Below are 21,726 nucleotides of genomic sequence, written 5' to 3'. Positions count from 1 at the left end.
GAGGATGATATCTTCGCATGAAAAAGACTTTGCTTGCTGCTGCCTCAAAACCAGATTTAATAGCTAGAACAGAAATAGGTAAGTTGGAAGTGCTAAACAGTCACAGGCAGAATCTGACAAAGATTGAAAGAGAACGGCTGTCTGAGCTACACTGTTATTTGCAGGAAGAGAAGTACTACCCACACATCTGGAGGAAAGTTCAGGACCCATAAAAATGACTGGACAAATCCTGAAAGTAATGGCATACAGCTAATTCAGTTACAGAAGGAAGCTACAACCATTCTGTGTTTGATTCAAAACAGGACAGACAAGACTATACTTGACTATCACAAGGAACTTCCTCTGAACCACAACCTCCAGAGTTCACTTTTAAAAGTTAGGAATATTCTTCTTTCTGATAAGCATTAGCTTAATTTTATGCTTTTCTCCAACCAACAATTAAGACACGTTTTTGCTAAAAGGTCACATTTTATTGCAGTGCGGAACAGGGAGTTTTCTCTAAGTTTACTGCTAAACTGCACCCTCAGCTCTGACCACATTATTCTTAATCTGGACAAAAAAGGTTAAAGTTTTACATTTAAGATTGGTACTACGAAAAACTGCATTTTTAGCATGTCTAAAAATGTCCCAGTCTTTCAGTTTAAACATTTCATAGACATGAAAACACTCAAAGAAGTCTCAACATGAATGCTTTCAGAGGCAACACTGACATACTTTCAACAGGAATTACAAAATACACTGTATAAAACAGCTCAATAATTGCCCTCCAAATATTTAATACATGATCATATCTACACAGCAAAATAATGTCAGGCACAACTATATCAAACCACCTACCACACTGGAAAGAGACTGACTGAAAGCTATTATAGTTCAACATGACATCTCTACAATATGTACACATGTACTGATGTCCGATGAAGTGAGCTGTAGCTCACGAAAGCTCATGCTCAAATAAACTGGTTAGTCTCTAAGGTGCCACAAGTACTCCTTTTCTTTTTACATGTACTGATGGTGAATTATGCTATAAAAAACAGACTGGAAGAATCAAGCTCACCTCTCTCAAATCCAGAGCTGCTTCTTTCTTCAAATTTATTCCCTAGTGAAGCTATAGGGAAAAACAGACAAATAAGCTATAGCAGAAGAATCAACACAGGTATTACCATAGACTCATACCGATAGTATTTTAAAAAGTCAGAAGGGACCATTATGAACTAGTCTGACTACCCAGACAGTCCAGACCACAGAACCTCAACCAATAACCAGAACGGAATATTAGGATCAGAGTAACCTGAACTTGAAGGCCTTTTTCATACCTTTCCACATCAGAGGTTGTCATAAATATAAAGGGAAGGGTAAACCCCTTTGAAATCCCTCCTGGCCAGGGGAAAGCTCCTCTCACCTGTAAAGGGTTAAGAAGCTAAAGGTAACCTCGCTGGCACCTGACCAAAATGACCAATGAGGAGACAAGATACTTTCAAAAGCTGGGAGGAGGGAGAGAAACAAAGGCTCTGTGTCTGTCTATATGCTGGTCTTTACCGGGGATAGACCAGGAATGGAGTCTTAGAACTTTTAGTAAGTAATCTAGCTAGGTATGTGTTAGATTATGATTTCTTTAAATGGCTGAGAAAAGAATTGTGCTGAATAGAATAACTATTTCTGTCTGTGTATCTTTTTTGTAACTTAAGGTTTTGCCTAGAGGGGTTCTTTATGTTTTTGAATCTAATTACCCTGTAAGATATCTACCATCCTGAGTTTACAGGGGGGATTTCTTTATTTCTATTTACTTCTATTTTTTATTAAAAGTCTTCTTGTAAAAAACTGAATGCTTTTTCATTGTTCTCAGATCCAAGGGTTTGGGTCTGTGGTCACCTATGCAAATTGGTGAGGCTTTTTATCCAACATTTCCCAGGAAAGGGGGGGTGTAAGTGTTGGGAGGATTGTTCATTGTTCTTAAGATCCAAGGATCTGGGTCTGTAGTCACCTAGGCAAATTGGTGAGGCTTTTTACCAAACCTTGTCCAGGAAGTGGGGTGCAAGGTTTTGGGAAGTATTTTGGGGGGAAGGACGCGTCCAAACAGCTCTTCCCCAGTAACCAGTATTAGTTTGGTGGTGGTAGCGGCCAGTCCAAGGACAACGGGTGGAATATTTTGTACCTTGGGGAAGTTTTGACCTAAGCTGGTAAAGATAAGCTTAGGAGGTTTTTCATGCAGGGCCCCACATCTGTACCCTAGAGTTCAGAGTGGGGGAGGAACCTTGACAGAGGTACTGAAGGCAAATCAAACAGAATTTTGGCCTGGCAATCAAGATTACAGCCGTCCCAACATCTTGTGAAAAAGTGATGGACATTTTCTTTTTTTGGGGGGTGGGGGGTAGGGGCGGGAAGCAACAGACAAGTCTATGGCATGTCAACTCCATTTTTGGAGATAAACTCTAAAATCTTTGTCCTTCAGAGACCATTCCCGCAGGTACTATCTCAGTTTACATACTCTAGCTCAGGGATCATCAAACTTTTTGGCCCGAGGGCCACATCTGGGTGGGGAAATTGCTTGCAGGGCCGGGACAGGGGGTTGTGGTGCGGGGTGTGCAAGAAGGGGCTCAGGGCAAGGGGTTGGGGCAGAGGAGGGATGCGGGGCATATGAGTGGGTTCAGGTCAGGGGGTTGGGGTGCAAGAGGGGGCTCAAGGCAGAAGAGAGATGCAGGGTGTATGGGGGGGTCAGGTCAGGGGGTTGGGGTGTAGGAGGGGTGTGGGGTGCAGGAAGGGGCTCAGGGCAAGGAGTTGGGGTGCAGGAGGGGGTTCAGGCTCCAGCCTGGCACCGCTTACCTAGAATGGCTCCAGGGTGGCAGCGGCACACACCAGGGCCAGGGCAGGCTCCCTGCATGCCAGCCCCACGCCACTCCGGGAAGAGGCTGGCACCACATCCCTGCATGGCCACTGGAGGGGGGGAGGGGGTGCCACAGGGCTCTGCGTATTTCCCACGCCTGTGGGTACCTCCCACAAAGCTCCCACTGGCTGCAGTAACCCATTCCTGGCCAACGGGAGCTTTGGGGGAGGTACCCACAGGTAAGTGTGGAGCTCTCTGCTGCCTCCTCACCCGCCGCCCCACCCCACCACCACCAGCTGCAGGGACCTGATGTGGCCGCTTCCCAGAGAACATGAAACAACGGGTGTTACCATACAGACTGTAACAAGATTGATCAGGAAAGGTGAGCTATTACAAGCAGGAGAGCGGAGGTCGGGGGGGACACTTTTGTAGTGATAATCAAGGTGGGCCATTTCCAGACTGTTTCACATTTGGGGACAATGTATACCTTCAAATCAGCGGCACTGCTATGGGTACCCGCATGGCCGTACAGTACGCCAACATTTTTATGGCTGACTTAGAACAACGCTTCCTCAGCTCTCGTCCCCAATGCACCTACTCCACTTGCGCTACAGTGATGACATCTTCATCATCTGGACCCATGGAAAAGAAGCCCTTGAGGAATTCCACCAGGATTTCAACAATTTCCATCCCACCATCAACCTCAGCCTGGACCAGTCCACACAAGAGATCCACTTCCTGGACACTACAGTGCTAATAAGCGATGGTCACATAAACACCACACTATACCAGAAACCTACTGACTGCTATACTTACCTACATGCCTCCAGCTTTCATCCAGACCACATCACACGATCCATTGTCTACAGCCAAGCTCTACGATACAACCGCATTTGCTCCAACCCCTCAGACAGAGACAAACTCCTACAAGAGCTCTATCAAGCATTCTTACAACTACAATACCCACCTGCTGAAGTGAAGAAACAGATTGACAGAGCCAGAAGAGTACCCAGAAGTCACCTACTACAGGACAGGCCCAACAAACAAAATAACAGAACGCCACTAGCGATCATCTTCAGCCCCCAACTAAAACCTCTCTAGCGCATTATCAAGGATCTACAACCTATTCTGAAGGACAAACCTTCATTCTCACAGATCTTGGGAGACAGGCCAGTCCTTGCTTACAGACAGCCCCCCAACCCGAAGCAAATACTCACCAGCAACCACACAACAGAACCACTAACCCAGGAACCTATCCTTGCAACAAAGCCCATTACCAACTGTGTCCACATATCTATTCAGGGGACACCATCATAGGGCCTAATCACATCAGCCACACCATTGGCTCGTTCACCTGAACATCTACCAATGTGATATATGCCATCATGTACCAGCAATGCCCCTCTGCCATGTACATTGGCCAAACTGGAAAGTCTCTACGTAAAGGAATAAATGGACACAAATCAGACATCAAGAAGTATAACATTCAAAAGCCAGTCGGAGAACACTTCAATCTCTTTGGTGACTTGATTACAGACCTAAAAGTGGCAATTCTTCAACAAAAAAACTTCAAAAACAGACTCCAATGAGAGACTGCTGAATTGGAATTGGAATTAATTTGCAAACTGGATGCAATTAACTTAGGCTTGAATAAAGACTGGGAGTGGATGGGTCATTACACAAAGTAAAACTATTTCCCCTTATTTATTTCCCCTCCTACTGTTCTTGTAAAGTGCTGGAAATGGCCCACCTTGATCATCACTACAAAAGGTTCCCCCCATCCCCGCTCTCCTGCTGGTAATAGCTCACCTTAAATGATCACTCTTTACAGTCTGTATGACAACACCCATTGTTTCATGTTCTCGGTGTATATGAAATCTCTCCACTATATTTTCCACTGTATGCATCTGATGAAGTAAGCTGTAGCTCACGAAAGCTTAGGCTCTAATAAATTTGTTAGTCTCTAATTTGCCACAAGTACTCCTTTTCTTTTTATGGATACAGACTAACACGGCTGCTACTCTGAAACCTGTCAAAATATTATGAGGAATTTAAGTTGCAGTAAAATTGCAGCCACCATTAAAAGCCATAAAAGTTGAATGAAAAGCATTCTAGAAAGCTCTCTTAACCCCCACTTTGTATTTTACAAATTTCCATTAAGACTGAAGTTTCTTACATAGCCTCGGCCCTAAAAGTCTTTGGAATAATTTCAACAAAAAGTCAGTCAAGTAATTTTGGTATTAGAGTGTGAGGGGAAAAAGCAGCATTTAAAAAAAAAACCAAACAAACACACCTCATCCCTGATAGGGCTCCATCCTTGGTTCTCTTCTCTATCTAAACCATATACACCTTATCAACATAACTTGTTCTCTTTACACTGATCACTCAAATCTATCTCTACCTCCCTTTGGCCAAATTCACATCTTGGCCTGTCTTTCTGACATCTCCTCATGAGTCTTTCAACTCAGCCTCTACATAACTGTCACCCTCAATCCAGTCATCCAGGCCCACATTATGGGTGTCAACTTCATGTTGCATTCTCTCGCCACACCTACACAACCAGGTGTGGTCAAAACCTTGTAGCTCTCTCTTACAAAAGATCCAAGACTCTACATACAGCATTTAACACAGTCAGATCTCAACTGATGTCCATACACCTAATAAAAAGGAAACACATCAAAGTACTTTCCTCTCTCCATACCACCAAAACTCTTGCCCATGTCATCATCTTATGCCTTGACTCCTGATCTGTCCCTGAGTACTGCAACCTTGTCTCCATATTTTAAAAACTGCCATTAATCTCTTCCTGGCTATGCCACCCTCTTCTGAATCCTTCCACAGACTCCCCATCTCCTCCGCATCAGACACCAGCTTTCCTTCTTTTACCATTTAGCCCTATCCTAGCTAGCTATTCTATTAGCTTATTGCTACTTAAAGCACATTTCTTCCACACTAAGATTCCCAGCTTTCACTAGACACCAGTTAGCACAAAAGCATTTGAGGGAGGAACTTTCTCCAATGTAGCCCCAATGCCTAGGTGATACTCTGTACCTCAAAGTAGAAACCTGGAACCCCCGTATTCACCACTATCGTATAATTATGATCTATTTTGTATTAAGTATGCCATGTTAAAAGTTTTGATCTGTTGAACATTAATATCTTGTTCGATTGCACGTGCCTTCATTATCCATGAAGTTATAAAGTCAAATTGCCGTGTGTGTTACTGAAATATGTTGTCAGGTTGGGAGATGTCCACAGCCTTTCAATTGCAACAAAATTTGTTCAATTGCAACAAAAAAGTCAGCCAAAAAAATATGCTGATGGCCCATTAAAGGGAATCTACTCTCCCAATAGCCATTCCTGAAACTTCTCATGGCTAATCTACACTGACAGCGCTTTAACATGGTTTGTGTGGTCACGGCAGAGTGCTGGGAAAGAGGTCTCCCAGAACTCTATTTAAAAAAAAAACCGAAAAACAAAAAAAAGCCCAGCCTCAACGAGAGGCGTAGCTTCCAGCGCTGGTGCACTGTCCACACTGGCGCTTTATAGCACTGAAACTTGCTACGGTCAGGGGTTTTTTTTCACACCCACACCGGGGGGGGGGGGGAATCGATCTAAGTTACGCAACTTCAGCAACGTGAATAACGTAGCTGAAGTCAACGCACTTAGATCAACTTACTGTGGTGTCTTCACCACGGTGAGTCGACTGCTGCCGCTCACCCGTCGACTCTGCCTGCGCATCTCGCGGTGCTGGAGTTCAGGAGTCAACGGGAGAGCGCTCAGGGATAGATTTATTGCATCTAAACTAGACGCGATAAATCGATCCCTGCACGCCAATCCAGCAGGTAGTGAAGACATGCCCTGAGACTCTATGCTGGTGAACAATATACTTATTTCACTGAAACCTCATCCTCTTCCTTCACCCCACTGCTTGTTTTGACCACTTGTTGCATTATATTTTGTCATAAACCAAGACTGTAAGCTCTTTGAGGCAGGGACTGTCTAAATCTTACCTGTACAGCACCAAGTACAACAGAGTTCTTATTCCCAATTAGGGCCTCTAGGAACTACTATAATACAAATAACTAATTTTAGTTTTCCTGCATTAAATATTTTCCTGGCAATTTGATGTTTGTCCACTTTCCCAATCTTCCCCCTTCCCACCAGTAATTTGTTTCTACTGCAGCAAAGATGGATTCATGAAAAAACACTACATGGGAAAGGAAAACTCGTACAACAGGAAGAAGCCACTTACATACCTCCCTGCATATGTAAAATAGCACTTTTCCAGCAGTGCGATACTACAAACTATTATGCATTCATGATTTTTTCAGATGACAAAACTACTACTGTGAAAGGTGCAAATGTGATCACATTGATTAAAATGGACACATTTATTTTGAGTCATACAGCACCTTTTAAAAGTACAGAGGAAATAAAGACACATTAGCTCCTAGAGTAATAAAACATACTAGAGTTAGCAGTACCTTTCCATACAAAGTACAGTGAATACCTGACATTGCAACCAACCAATTTTTAATAGCAACAAGTGTAAATGAAGTATCTGAGAGCTGTTACACCGACAGAAAGAAATATTAAATTAACCTACTTGAAAACTGAAGCAAACAAAGGAAGCAGATTAATTACATTTTGTCATAAGACAAAATGTAATTAAAGTTCTCAAAATGTTTTCACATTAAGCTACAACTATTCCACAGACATCTGCAGCAACATTCAATGATAGATAATACTAATAAGTTATCAGAGTTTACAAAATAAATTAAATTTCTTCTGCTCTCAGTAAGCAAGGATCAATATATCTAAACAAGTACAAAAATTAATTTGTAAAAGCAAAAGTTCTGGGGCACCAGTACCAAGGCCTTTGTTTTTCATTACAAATTAAGAATTTACATGAATACAGCAGGACTTTAAACAAACGTTAGATAATACAGAACTACCTCTGTTCCCAAAACTCCTTCCAGTACCAAACCCACCCCGCATGGGTTGACTTCTGTTAGGTCTCACACCAGCATCTGGGGGAAAAAACAAAAAGAATTATTGATTCAGATAGCAATACATTAAGTTTTTCTATTCCAAAATATCCAAGTTAGGACTCGGCTATACCTACAGCCATTAGAGAGATATCAACAACCCTCAACTCAAGAAATAATCTAGTTACTAGCTATGCTAAGAGGAAACTCTTCCCTTCACTTGTGTCACAATATAGTAATACACAATGGGCTAGGTATCAGATTTTGATTTTGTCAGGCATCAAACAGACCACTTTTGATAGAGAAAACCAGACTAGATGGACTCTCAGTCTGTTCTAATAAGTGATTTTTTTTTCTGAACTACCAAATTCAAAGTTGTTTAATTAAAGTGGTCACTGGAGACATTTACTTTAAATTGCCATATGTACATTCTCAGACATACCAAGATATACCAGCCAATATGACTTCTGGGTGGAGTCATTTGTGCATGAAAGAGTGAAAGAAAATTAATCTTAATTTAGAAAGATGCAAAATGCGCATAATCAGAGCATTAAAAACTGCATTCTGTTATGTGTTAAGCTGCCCTATCAACAGGTGTTTTGGTGCTTTTACTAATTACCTGAACACTGCTCCTAATGTATATTGCCTTAGAGTTGGGATAGGGTGGATAATTTATGATAAAGTATAATGTTATTGGTGTAATTATTGCAAAATATTTTCTAAAGAAAGCTTGTATGGATCTTTACATAATTATTCAAAAGAAAAAAATAAAGCAGAACAAAAAACTTGTTACTTCATGAATAGAATGGAGACTCACTGCATGCTTTAAACTGCAAGCAAGCATAAAAAAAGCTAATGATTGCATTATAAGATATACTGTAAACCTAAACTACTAATGGAAAAAGTAAAAGTGTACATATGCAAAAAAAAGAATCACTACATGCTGTAGAAGTAATGAAATCTTGGGGTCTTCACTACAAACGCCACTATGGCAGCTGTTACATTTTGTTTTGTCCAGGTTTCTCACTTCACTACTCTGAATTATAACATGGTTCTACTTATTAAATGGAATGCAACTTGAAAAATTGTTTTAGCTACTACATCTGTTCCGATCTCTCTGAAGATGTTTTGGATAAGTTTCTCTTCCCTGTGCTGTTTGAACGAGACTCGGAAAACTGACTTAACTGCCATAAGAACAAGAACATAAGAATGGTCATACCGGCTCAGACCGAAGGTCCATCTAGCCAAGTAGCCTGTCTTCTGACAGTGGCCAATGCCAGGTGCCCCAAAGGGAATGAACAGAACAGGTAATCAAGTGATCCATTCCCCACCACTCATTCCCAGATTCTGGGAAACATGGGCAGGGATAGTGTCCCGAGCCTCTCCTAGCTAATAGCCATTGATGGACCTATCCTCCAAAAATTTATCTGGTTCTTTTTTAAACCCTGTTATAGTCTTGGCCTCCACAACATCCTCTGGCATAGAGTTCCACAAGTTGAGATAGCAGCAAGGTATACCCTGATGGATGACCCTGCCAGGCCCTGTTTCAGATGTAGGCGGTACTCCAGGATGAGTGGTATAGACGCCTGGAGCGGACGTGCGCAATGCTGGGCACACCAGCAAGTGAACCTCTTCCACTTAGCTGATAAGTGGCCCTGGTGGATGGTTTTCTGCTTCTAAGCAGAACCTCACTTCCTGGTTTCGAGCACAGGAGCCCCAATGGGTTTAACCATGAAGCTTCCAAGCCATGAAATAGAGGGACTGGAGGTCTGCATGGGGAAGGTGACCGTGGCCCTGGGTGTTGAGATCTGGGCAAAGCGGTAGCAGGGGTGTACACAGACATCTCCAGAAGTGTGCCGTACCAACGTTGGCGTGGTCATGCTAGGACCAACGGAACTCTCTGGTTTCAGAGTCGCAGCCGTGTTAGTCTGTATTCGCAAAAAGAAAAGGAGGACTTGTGGCACCTTAGAGATTAACAAATTTATTTGAGCATAAGCTTTCGTGAGCTACAGCTCACTTCATTGGATGCATTCAGACGAAAGCTTATGCTCAATAAATTTGTTGGTCTCTAAGGTGCCTCAAATACTCCTTTTCTTTTGAGGATTATCTCTGCAGATTTTGAGCAGTACCTTGTGTACAAGCGGGACCAGTGGAAAGACATACATGAGGCAGTCCCCCCAGGGTAGCATGAACATGTTTGAGAACAAGCCTGGGTTTCCCCCCCAAAAGGAGCAGAACATTGGACACTTTCTGTTGCAGACAGATCTACCTGGGGAAACCCCCACCTTGGAAATGGAATGTATGACATCTGCTGAGGTGATCTGCTAGCTCATTCTGCACTCTCGGGAGATAGGATGCCTCCAGATGAATAGAGTGGGCTATGCAGAACTCCCATTGCTGAGGGCTTCTTAACACAGGGGAGAGGAATGGGCTTCACCCTGTTTATTGATGTAGAACATGGCAGTAGGATTATCGGTCTTGACTGCCACGCACTAGCCTTGTAGTCGTGACAGGAAGGTCTGGCAGGCTACTCGCACCACTGAGTTCCCGGATATTGATATGGAGTTAGAACTCATCCTGTGACCATAGGCCTTGTGTTTGGAGATCTCCCAGGTGAGTCCCCCCAAACCAGAGCTGACACGTCCATTACTGTGAACGGAGAGGGTTTGGGGCTGTTGGAGAACTCCTTCGCAGACTATCCGAGGGTCGAGCCAACAGAGGGACCTGAGTACGTGCTCTGGCACGAGCACCACTGAGTCCAGGCTGTCGCACCCTGGGCGATAGATCAAAGTGAGCCACGCTTGGAGTGGTCTGAGCCTCAGTCTGGCATGTCAGACCATGTAAGTACATGCTTCCATGTGGCCGAGGAGACTCATGCATCCCTTTGCTGTCATGGTGGGGTATCTCGCCTAAGGCTTTGGTCATGTCTGTCATTGCTTGGAATCGGGTCTCTGGCAGGACCACCCTTGCTTGTATTAAGTCCAGCACTGCCCCGATGAATTCTATTCTTTGGGTCGGTGACAAGGTCGACTTGTTCACACCGAGGAGGAGTCCAAGTCTCTCGAAAGTAGATCTCTCTCGTCCAACTTGAGACTCTACCTGCTCCCTGTAGCGCCCTCGTAACAGCCAGTTGTCAAGATAGGAATAAACCTGTACCTGCCTCCTGCGAAGAAAGGCTGCGACCACCGACATGCACTTGGTGAACACACGAGGGCCCGTTGATAAACTGAACGGGAAGACCATGAACTGATAATATTTGTGGTCGACCACAAACCTCAGGAATCATCTGTGTACAGGCCGAATGGCTATGTGAAAATACGTGTCCTTCATGTTGAGAGCAGTGTGCCAGTCTCCCAGATCCAAGGAGGGGATGATCGTGCTCAGTTAGACAATGTGGAACTTCAGCTTGACCAAGAACTGGTTGAGTCCTCACAGATCTAAAATGGGTCTGAGATCCCCCCTTTGCTTTGGGGATTAGGAAATAATGGGAGTAGAATCCCCTGTTCCTTAGCTCCCAAGGAACCTCCTCCACTGCCCCTATGGTGAGAAGTGACTGACTGCACCTCCTAGATAAGGAGTTGATTGTGAGAAGGGTCCCTGAAGAGGGACAGGGAAGGGGGGTGGGAGGGAGAGGAGGAGCAGAATTGGAGAGAATATCCCGCCTCTACCATGCAAAGGACCCAATGGTCTGATGTTATTTGGGACCAAGCACGGTAGAAGTGGGATAGCCAATTCAGAAAGCATGGGGAAGGATCTGGTGTAGTGACAGGTACGCTGTCCTCGGGTGCACCTTCAAAAGGCCTACTTTGAGCCCGACAAAAGTTTGGTTGGGTCCTGGCCCTGACTGGGGGCGTGCCTGCCATTCCTTCTATAGAAGTCCTGTCTGGGTCAAGGCGGGTAGGAATGCTGCTGTTGAGGCTGCGGTTTGAAGTGTTTACGCTAGGTTGCAGGGGTGTGTATACCTAGCAACTTCATGGTCACCCAGGAGTCCTTCAGGATGTGCAGCTTGGAGTCCGTCTGCTCTGAGACTAACCCCATGCCCTCAAACAGCAGGTCCTGAAGGGTTTACTGCACTTCCGGGGGCAGCCCCTACGCCTGCAGCCATGAACCCCTTCTCATGGCTAATCCCGATGAGAAGGTGCGGGTGACAGAATCCATCGTATCAAGGGAGGCTTGAAGAGCGATTCATCCCACAGCCTTCCCTTCATCAATAATGGCCATGAATTCAGCCTGGAGTCTGATGGAATTAGCTCCTCCTTGAACTTCAACATGGAGGCCCACGATTTGAAGTTCTATCTGCAGAGGATAGCTTGTTGGGTAGCAATCCTCAGCTGCAGGTCCCTCGTTGAGCAGACTTTTCTACCAAAAAGGTCTAATCTTTTAGACTCCTTGGATTTCGGAGTCTGTCCTTGTTGGCCCTGCCTCTCCTTCTCATTGACCATGGTCACTACTTTGGAGCAGGGCTGCGGGTGCAAAAACATGTCCTTTACATGGGACAAAGTACTTGCACGTCACGCCCCTCAGTGTAGGCAGGATCGATGCCGGGGTCTGCCACAGCACTTTGATATTGTTCTGTATAGTTTTATTAGGGGCAGAGCTACCCTGGATGAACCTTCCAGCGTCAGGATATCGACCATGAGGTCCTCTGGCTCAATAGCCTGTTCCGCCTGCATTCCCATGTTGCGGGCAATTCTGCACAAGAGGTCCCGGTGCGTGTGGTGGTCTATCGGGGGATGTCCCGAGGCCGAAGTTCCTGCAACCATGTCGTCCAGGGACAAAGATGAGGAGGCTAGAGGCAATACCAGGTCCTCCTGACCATCCAGCTCTCTAGCCTCCTCCTGGTCAGTGCCTATGGGCTCTGCGCTGACCGTTATCACAGCAGTGGTAGTTTGGCCGGCTGTCAGGGCTGTTGCCACGGTTGCTTCAACTGTGTCCTAGACAGGCTGTGGGGCCTGTGCTGGCGTCGATTCTGATCCCCGAGGTGCCAGGCGATCTTTGTGTGGCTGGGGTGCTTGAGCTTCCAAGATTACTGACCGAGAGCCCCTGGAAAATGAGCCCTGGGCCTGGTGATAAACCTTCCAGAAGGAATCCAAAAGGGCCATCAAGGCTGCGGCTACGAATGTGGAGACATGCCACCGGTGCCTCATTTCTGTTCCAATCCAACCTGCACCTGCTGCAGCATGAATAAAATGAGTTCCCATCTGAGTCAGACAACACTGATCTAGATTGTGATGACCATGGCGGTGCCAAGCGGTACTGAGCTAGGACCGGTGCCGCTCCGCCGGGACTGAGCACGGGGTCCCATGCTGGAGAACGGTGCCTCGGTGATGGTGAACCTTTGCGGTACCGAGGTGAACGGTGCCGTGTCAGAGAAGATGATCGCTGCATCATGGCCGGCTTGCATCTAGATGGCACCACAGGTGGCAGCACCGGAGGCTCGTCCCTGATAGCCAGAGGTTGAGGGGCCGCCACGGTTATTCGGTCCCTGGTGGCTTCAAAAGTGTCTGGGATAGAGGGGGACTCCAACTTCTCCACCTGGCACTGTCTGTCCGGGGAGTTGCTAGGCACCAGGCTCAACAGTCCCCCTGGTGGGAACCGAAGTCAACAGTGCCAACTCCTGGTCCTCGGGCGCTGAGTGCTCCTTCATGGGACGTATTGCTGTTGCACCTGGCACTGCCTTCGGCACCCAGGAACAAGCCCCGTCCATCTTCTTGTGCCGCTTGTACGACACTGGTGAGTGCAAGCGGTGCCTGGCTATCTGCGCCATTTGCAGTGCTGGGAAGTGCCGGTGCCGAGGGTCTCTGAATCAGAGTCTTTTGTCGGCGCCGTGTCACGCACCAAGGCCGGAGCGCTCTGCACCGAAACGCTCAGTGCCAGATCCCAGCGCTATGTGGCAGGCTATGGATGGAGAGCAGACTTCATCAGAAGTTGTTTCAGACAGAAATCCCTCTTTCTTCGTCCTAGGGTGGAAAGACCAGCAGATTTTGCACCTGTCTGTTTGGTGCTCTTCCCCCAGACGCTTCAGGCACGTGTCGTGGGAGTCACCCAGTGGCATGGGCTTACCATGGGTCCCGCAAGGTTTAAACCCTTGGCCCCAAGGCATGCCCCAGCGCCAAGGAGAGGTAAGGGATAGTGGAGGACCCTGTACCCTAACCCAAACTACTCTATACACCATGTACACGAAACTAAAAACTAACTACTAACTGAAACACAGACTAAGACTGCAGACTAAAGAAGAAAGCTAAGGGAAGCACTTGCTAGGCAAGCAAACACAGTTCCATCGGCCATCACAGAGAGTAAGAAGGAACTGAAGGGGGTCGGGTCGGCAGGGTCATATATTGAGTGCCATGAAGGCGTGACTCCAGGGGGCTCCACAGCCGACCCAACGGGAGCTGCTAAGGGGAAATTTTCCAATGACCGTGCACACGGCACACACACCCCTGACTGGAATGGACGTGGACAAGCACTAGAAGAAGTAGCAGCTTTTCTTGCTGATCCATCCCATCTTCCATTTCTTCCGAGGCTTTCTGCTTTCTCTTAATCACCTGTTTGAGATGCGTGCTTGTCTGCAGCCCTTCCCTACAAATTTCTCCCCTTGCTTGGGATGAAGGCTTCAGATAATTTCTGCAACTTCGACTTCCAAGCCTCCTCCACATTCAGATCCTTGAGTTCTTCAGTCCAGTCTTCTTCCCTAATGAAGTCCCTTAATTTTTTTTTTTTAAAGTTTGCCCTTTCGAAATCAAGGACTCTAGTTGCAGATCTATTGCCATTTATCCTTCCATTTAGGATGTTGCCACCCCTCCAAGGGAATGCGCCGTAAGTTACTGTCATCAGCTTTTAAATGAGGTCACAGCAGGACTGGATGCACACACAGCTTGAGAGCTTTAGAAACTACAAATAACCTTTTTTAGATATCTGTTCAGTTTGTAGAGACTGAAAATAATGTGTAAGACTTTTTTTCTTTAGAATAAGAAAAATACCAGGAACAAAACTTCATCCCCTTTGTATGGTTCTGACACAACTGCTCTATCTTCTATATTTTAGCAGGACCATTTCCCATAAAATTAAGAGAAGACTCTAAAAAGAAAAGGGTTTGGAAGATAGTTGGGATCTGACGCAACCTTGCCCTGAGGGGTATATCTTGTTCATTTCCTAACAGCCAGCAGCCAAAAGAAATAACCAGGAATGCTGTTGAAAACAGGGGAAGAGAACTGAACAGTCAAAGGAAGTAGTGCCAGTCCTGGAGCTTATCTTTAGATACACTGCCATGACAGCCCTGCCCTCCTTAAACTTTCCTTTGCCATGATGCCTACAAAAAATGTTAAGCCATTAGTGCACTGATGCCACTGCCTGCCATGCTGACTAATACGGTCTGATTATACTCCCCATTCTTTTATCGTACTCCCATTAGCCAGTCTGTATCCATCTTTTGTCTTATACTTAGACTGTAAGCTCTACGGGGCAAGGACCATCTCCATTCTGTGTTTATCCACAGTAGGGTCCTGGTCTACAATTAGAGCTCCTAGGTTCAATGGTAATACAAAGAATACAACCTCTGACCCCTTTAATGAGATCTGAACTAGAGCTGGGCAAATAATGGATTTTTCAGTTTACTAACCATTTTGCAAAACTGAAAACATTTTGGGTTAAAACATGTTCTGAAATTTTTGGCAAAACAAGAAATGTAAAACATGTTGAGTCAAGAGATTTAGTTTCTACTTTCAGGCATTTTGAAAAGAGGCAAGAGTTTACAAAATGAAGATAGAGGGGAGGTGATGGCTTTATAAGCTTTAGCCCTGCGGTTAGGGCACTCACCATCACGGTGGGTCACTGAACTAGGGAAAGAATAAGAATGACTCTTACCGCCTGGTAATTAGTATGCCCACCCAGGATGTAGGAGACCTGGATTCAAATCCCTGCTCCAATAACTAAGTATTAGAAAAAAAGAAGAACAGCTTCGAGATAAGAGACTGAGAAAGATCCATACTCAAATATTCCATAGCCCAGTGGCTAGGGCACAATCCTACAATGGGGAAGACAAGTTCTAATCCCCTTTCCACATAAATAAGAGGAATTGAACCTGGATTTCCCACATCCCAGGTGAGTGCCCTAACCACTGGGCTAAAGATTATAAAGGCAGTACCGCCACTTGCTCCTGGTTTATGAATCCTTTGCTTTTGTTAAAATGCCATTTTTCAGGTGAAAAAGTTTCATTTTGACATTACCTAAATGTTTTGACTTTTAGTTCTCAGAACATTTGGACAAACTACACGAAAACAAATTGTTCCATTTGACCTGAAACAGCATTTTTTGGCAAATGAACTATTAAATAGCAACAGTTCATTCATCTCTAGACTGGACTACTTCCCAGAGAAATTGAATCCCTTCTCCTTCCCCTCCAAAAGGTTACAGAGATCTGGACAAAACTGAGGGACAATTTCTTAGAAACAAAAGACTTACTCTGGATCAGAGTCCATCTGATCAGGTCCATCTAGATCAGGATACTTCTTTGCAATATTTATTATAACACATTCTTGTAATTTATTTAAAGAGGAAGTGGACCTTTGTATCTTACTATGTTCTTGGCTTCAGTGACATCTTGTGCCAATGAGTTTAATAGTCTCCATGTATTATTAGTATTGTGTTTTATCTTTGCCACTTGTCAGTTTCAGAGTATCCCCTGTGCTCATACTGTACTATGAGACAAGGAAAACAAAGTGCCTGATCAGCCTTGTCACAAATATTCATTACTTTGTACTCTTATCAAGCCCCTCTTATGTGTCTCTCTAAAGTAAAAAAAAAAAAAAAACTATCTTCTTAGTCTCTTTATAGAAGAGTTTTTCCACGACCACAGACTGTCAACTCGTTTGACTTACAACAGTCCTACTATACCTGCAAGGTAATCTTGAGTGCCTTCAGCTTCTTAGGATCGCAGCTCATCTTCACGTTGAAGAGTTCAGATCCCTCCAACAGAAAGTTAAGCAGCTTTGCTTGAACTTCCTGAGACAAGCCGTAAGTATGAAGCCCAACAGGGCTTTTCAGAAGCATCGCAAAAATCAAATGATTTGGTTGCTTTATCAAAAAGTAGCAAAGATGCTCTTGGACAGCAGCTTTTCAAGCATTCCTTCTCAGGACAGAGGTTAAGGAACTCCCTGTCATCTAATATGTGATTAGCTCACGTGAATACCCTAGTACACAAGAATTTGTAGTGAGCCATGACAGCCTACTAGCTGGAAGCTATAGCAGCTGCTAATTAGCAACCTTTCTGCACAAATCATTCAGCTATCAGAACTCTTTGCTGTGTGTAGCAAAGATTATCAATGATCATGGAAATCATCAGTGAACCAACTGCTGAGTGTTAACATCAAACCTTTCTCTTGGAACCTAATGAATAAAGTTTCTGAGCAGTCCACAGAAGTAGGGTGCCTCCAAATATCCTTGCCCAGGTCCAGTAAGCCCTTCGTGGAAAGGGCTGCTCCACCCTTTTCCTAAAATTCTAGGATGTCAGAGTGTTTGACATCACTGAAGGAGGAAGGCCCATAAAGGAATTTTCCAGAGTACCTGCCATCATGCACACCATTGCATGAGGGTGAAAAGGAAGTTCTAATCCCCTCCCAGAGAGTTATGGTGAGGAAGCATGGGTGATCCTGATGAATCATGTGACTAGGCACTGCCGCAAGATCCCTCCCAAGCAGTGAAGAACTTGTCCTAACCCCAAGCTTGCTGATTTGACAGAGAAAATGTGGGATAAGCCCAAACAGTGGAGAGCAAGAGCCCAAGGAGTCTGGGCCTTCTAAGAATGGACAGCAAAAGAAACATCAAGACCCAGATTTTCCCAACCCCCAGTCCTCCTTGGCATCAAGCCCAGCACAGAGGCCACCATCAAATGTCCAAAGGCTCTCACAGAAGAGGTAGAAGTTCAGAGGAAACCTAAAAGGACAAAACTCCAAAGGGGAATAGTTCCAACTCAGCAGCAAACAGTGCTAAGTCTTCAGAGATTCCCTCCTCCCCCCCAGTATGAACCCTTGTAACTTGATTCTCAGAGATCATAGTAGATGAATCTGACAGGGATCCTGGAGTATTTCAAACAGCTTGGATCCAAAGGGCTGCTTTACTTGCTACAACTCCTGGTATATGCAAGGCTGACACTGAGGCTCAGATAGATCTTTCCCACAAACAGCTCCCTGAAATCACTGGTAACTGAGTAGAATCCCCTAGCTCTAAAGGAGATTAGATTTCAGGGCCTCCAGCATTTTTTAAGAGGACTCTTTTCAGGGCATTTCCCCCCCTACAAGAATGACTTCTCGTCCCATACTGAAGAAAGCAGGCTAATCCCATTTAATTCTGAAGCAGTGCCCTTGTGCCTAGAGAAGCTTCTTTTCCACATGTTCTCTCTGAAGCTATCCTTGATAGTCACCCTCACGAGGAGAGTTTGGACATCTTTTTGCACCCTCCAAGGAGAGGCCATGCTTTTTCCTGCAGTTTGCTCTACTAGACAAAGAAGAAAGTGTTCATGGGCACATAAAAAAATTGGTTACCACAAGAGGAACGCTTCTTAAACCCCTTTCCTCAATACCAGGTTCTCCACAAGGTAGGAATTAAAAAAAACAAAACACCACACACACCTACCCAACTAATACTAATTTAATTAAAAAACCACTAACTATTCGAACTATTTTAAATGGAAAAGTGTTTGGCAACCTTGGACTATAGTTATCAGCACTGCATAGAAGTTTTTAAGGTCAACACCACACAATAAAGAAAGTAGCATGGGGTAATCCTAAACTGGTTTGTTTGAAAGAAAAGAACTACTAGGGGACAACTGCAAACCCCTCTTTATCTACTTAGCCCATGGGGGGTAAGAGCCTGCGGGATACAAGCACACCATGCACTCATTTCTCAAAGTTTCACAGCCATCCCCCTAAGCATGTGAATCCTAAAGTAGCTCTGTGGAGGACAATCTAGATAGTTAATTTTTTGGCATTTTATGTTAACTAGTGCAATCTGATTTAATGGGTCAGGAAAGTATTCTTACCCATACCACACACAAAAAAAGGAGAAAGAACGAGCATCCATATCTACTGCGTTATATTTGCTTTTTTCATACCCAGATTTATGAACATTTACCATCTGTCACTCAGAATTCTAGATACCTTAAGATTTTAAAGAACCAAAGTTCTGATATACTACCACCAATCAGCAAATGCACTGTGCATAAATTACTTACCAGACACCAAAAATAACCTCAGAATGCCATCTGAACAGTTCCCTAAGTAGCACTTTACAACACTATGTACTGGGTCTTGCAGTCATCTGTTTTAAGATACACTGGTACAACACAACCAATCTTCAAAGGTTTTTCCTCTTGAAGAGGGTAACACCATTTTTCTAGCCACATTCACAAACAATTTGGTCTTATCCAACAACTATCTCAACATGTAAAATCATGTTAGTTTTAAGCAATTTTTAAACTCGGCTTAAATTTGCTTCAATAAACAATTAAAATACAAGTGTGAACGAGAGGCAATGTTACAAAAAAGGTGTAGAGTGGTAGAAGTGAAATTTTACTCCAGCACCAACTAGAAATGATCTTTCAAAATACTATCATTGGTAGCAGAATAGATTTTTAAAAAGACAGAAGAAGAAACTGACAACTAAGCACTACTCAGTGCCTTATACCAAGAAAATAATCAGCAATTACATGTCAGTATTGCATGAAGAGGACTGCTACAACAGAAGCAAGAAAGTTAAAAATTCACTTTAGAATTGTTTGCATGAATATTAAGTTCAAAGTCATGTCTTGCTTCAGTAAGATATAAGCCATACAAGCATAACAAGCATTATAGACCCCAGCACATTTCATAATGAAACAGAGTACTTTTCAAATGATGCATACAACAGCCACTTAACCACTTAAACGCAACCAGCTTTTGTGATGAGCTAACAACTGGTACACGACATAATGTACAACCAGGTGAGAGGAAGTTGATTCAGGGAAGTTGTGACATGGGAAAATCTGGCCAGTTGAAAGCTGCAGAGAAGACAACTGCTGGAGGAAGCATGCCTCAATTTATATGGGAGTTTTTCTTTTTCTTTTTCATACGAAGTGTCTCAGTTCCATACTTTGTCAGTTATCTACATCAAGTCATTCTGTTGTTAAAATGGTATAAGTAGACACCCTCAGGCCATGTCTACATTATGGGGACTAAACCAGCATAGCTACAGCACTGGAGCAATGCCGGAACAACCCCATAATGTAGACGTAGCAGCTATAGATAAAGGGATTTTTCCCCATTGGTTTAGTGGCACCACTTCCCTGAGCGACAGTAGCTAGGCTGACAGAATCATTCTTCTATCAACCTAGCTGCATCTACACTTTATGCATAGGTTGGCATAGCTACATCGCTCAAAAGTGTGGATTTTTCAGCACTTTGTGCATAGCTAGTTTCTCTTTGAGGATGTTTCACACATCAGCACAGGAGAAAACACAATTACCATTAAAGAAATTTTTTAAAAGGAACACTAATGTATTAAATGTCTCTAACAGCTCTCCTAAATATGGTTCCACTCAGATTCACCTCCACTAAAGTTTCACAGAAATATAAAAATCATCATACCAGCTCTCAATTTAACTTTTTAATCTTTTCTCTTTTTATGTCCAGTATCAGAAGCTCCAAAGGAGGATACAAAAAATCCTAACACCTGTCAACAGTCAGACCTTATGGGGAAGAGTTTTCAAAATCACCTAAGGATTAGGAGAATAAGTCACACTAACTGTTTTAGGGACAGATTTTTCCATAATCTGGTTTCTCAGGGTATGTCTACAATGCAATTGAAAACCCACTGCTGGCTTGTGCCAGCTGACTCTGGCTCACTGGGCTCAGGCTGCGGGGCTGTTTAATTGCAGTGTAGCTTTCCAGGCTCGGGCCGCAGCCCAGGCTCTGGGACTCTCTTATCTTACAGAGGCTGGAACCTGGGCTCTGGGGCCAAGTCCAGAAGTCTACACTGCAATTAAACAGCCCCACAGCCTGAGCCTTGTGAGCCTGACTCAGCTGGCATGGACCAGCCACAGGCATCTAACTGCAGTATAGATATACCCTAACGAGTCCTGACCTACATGTTACCCTCCGATATTCATTCTCTATACCTACTGCAATGCCTTGTCTGTTCAGTATTGTTGCATGCTAGTAAAATTTTCAGAAGTTTTTAAATCCTGTTGACTTTCAATGAGAACACTGGGCTCCTGAGTTAGTCAGGTGTTTCTGAAAATTCCACATGCTAGGCACAAATTGACACAAGGCACAAATTGACACAATACTGAAAAAAGGTTGAGACCTGTATAAGACCATACTAGTGAACAGCTTTTACTATCCAATTTTCAAAAATTGGACCATCAACTCTTCTTGTAGGGTTCAAATGAGATTTCTTGAATAATGATATGAAGTTTTTTTAGGAAGTCAGGCAAGCACAATTAATGTTTAAGAAATGTTACTTCTGTTAAAGCATTTTAAGCTACTACGTACAGTGCCTTACAGACTTACACACTTCAGACTAAGTTTATCTCTGTGCATCCTTTTGCTATCAGCTGTAGCTGATTAGGTGCTTAGCTGTTGCTTTGGGGAAATTCTAAAATGGGAAATATGCACAAACTGAAAAAATAAATATTTTTCTCTACTCTTTCACTTAAAGATCTTAGACATTACTTGTTTATACTGCCTAGTGTAACAGAGTGAAGTGCAATTTTTAAGTTGGTTTCTCTTTGCAATCGTGTTAAATGTGTAAGTCCCAAAATGGGAAACTATGAATTTATACTGGTTAATCCCCAATGTTACAACATTTACAAGCAGTTCTTTAAACTTCCAGAGTCATCACCTATTTTATGAATTATAAAACAAACACTGACAAATATTT

The 21,726-nt window shown here is 44.0% G+C and overlaps 1 protein-coding gene across 8 annotated transcripts in view; it reads right to left on the bottom strand.

Annotated features, from left to right (window-relative positions):
- DDX4 (DEAD-box helicase 4) overlaps positions 1–21,726 on the bottom strand; it is a 104,821-nt gene that overhangs the window by 73,689 nt on the left and 9,406 nt on the right. For 7 of the 8 annotated variants that reach the window (XM_073343953.1, XM_073343952.1, XM_073343958.1 and 4 more), the window contains 2 exons: positions 7,783–7,857; positions 1,058–1,108 (listed from right to left, as the gene is read on the bottom strand). In XM_073343953.1, the coding sequence (XP_073200054.1) occupies positions 1,058–1,108; positions 7,783–7,857 (126 nt within the window). The remainder of the gene's footprint in view (positions 1–1,057; positions 1,109–7,782; positions 7,858–21,726) is intronic. The other variant, XM_073343957.1, reaches the window with a different exon arrangement.

The sequence above is a fragment of the Lepidochelys kempii genome, chromosome 5, assembly GCF_965140265.1.
Source record: "Lepidochelys kempii isolate rLepKem1 chromosome 5, rLepKem1.hap2, whole genome shotgun sequence".
NCBI lineage: Eukaryota > Metazoa > Chordata > Testudines > Cheloniidae > Lepidochelys > Lepidochelys kempii.
This window is presented reverse-complemented; position numbering and strand designations above follow the sequence as displayed.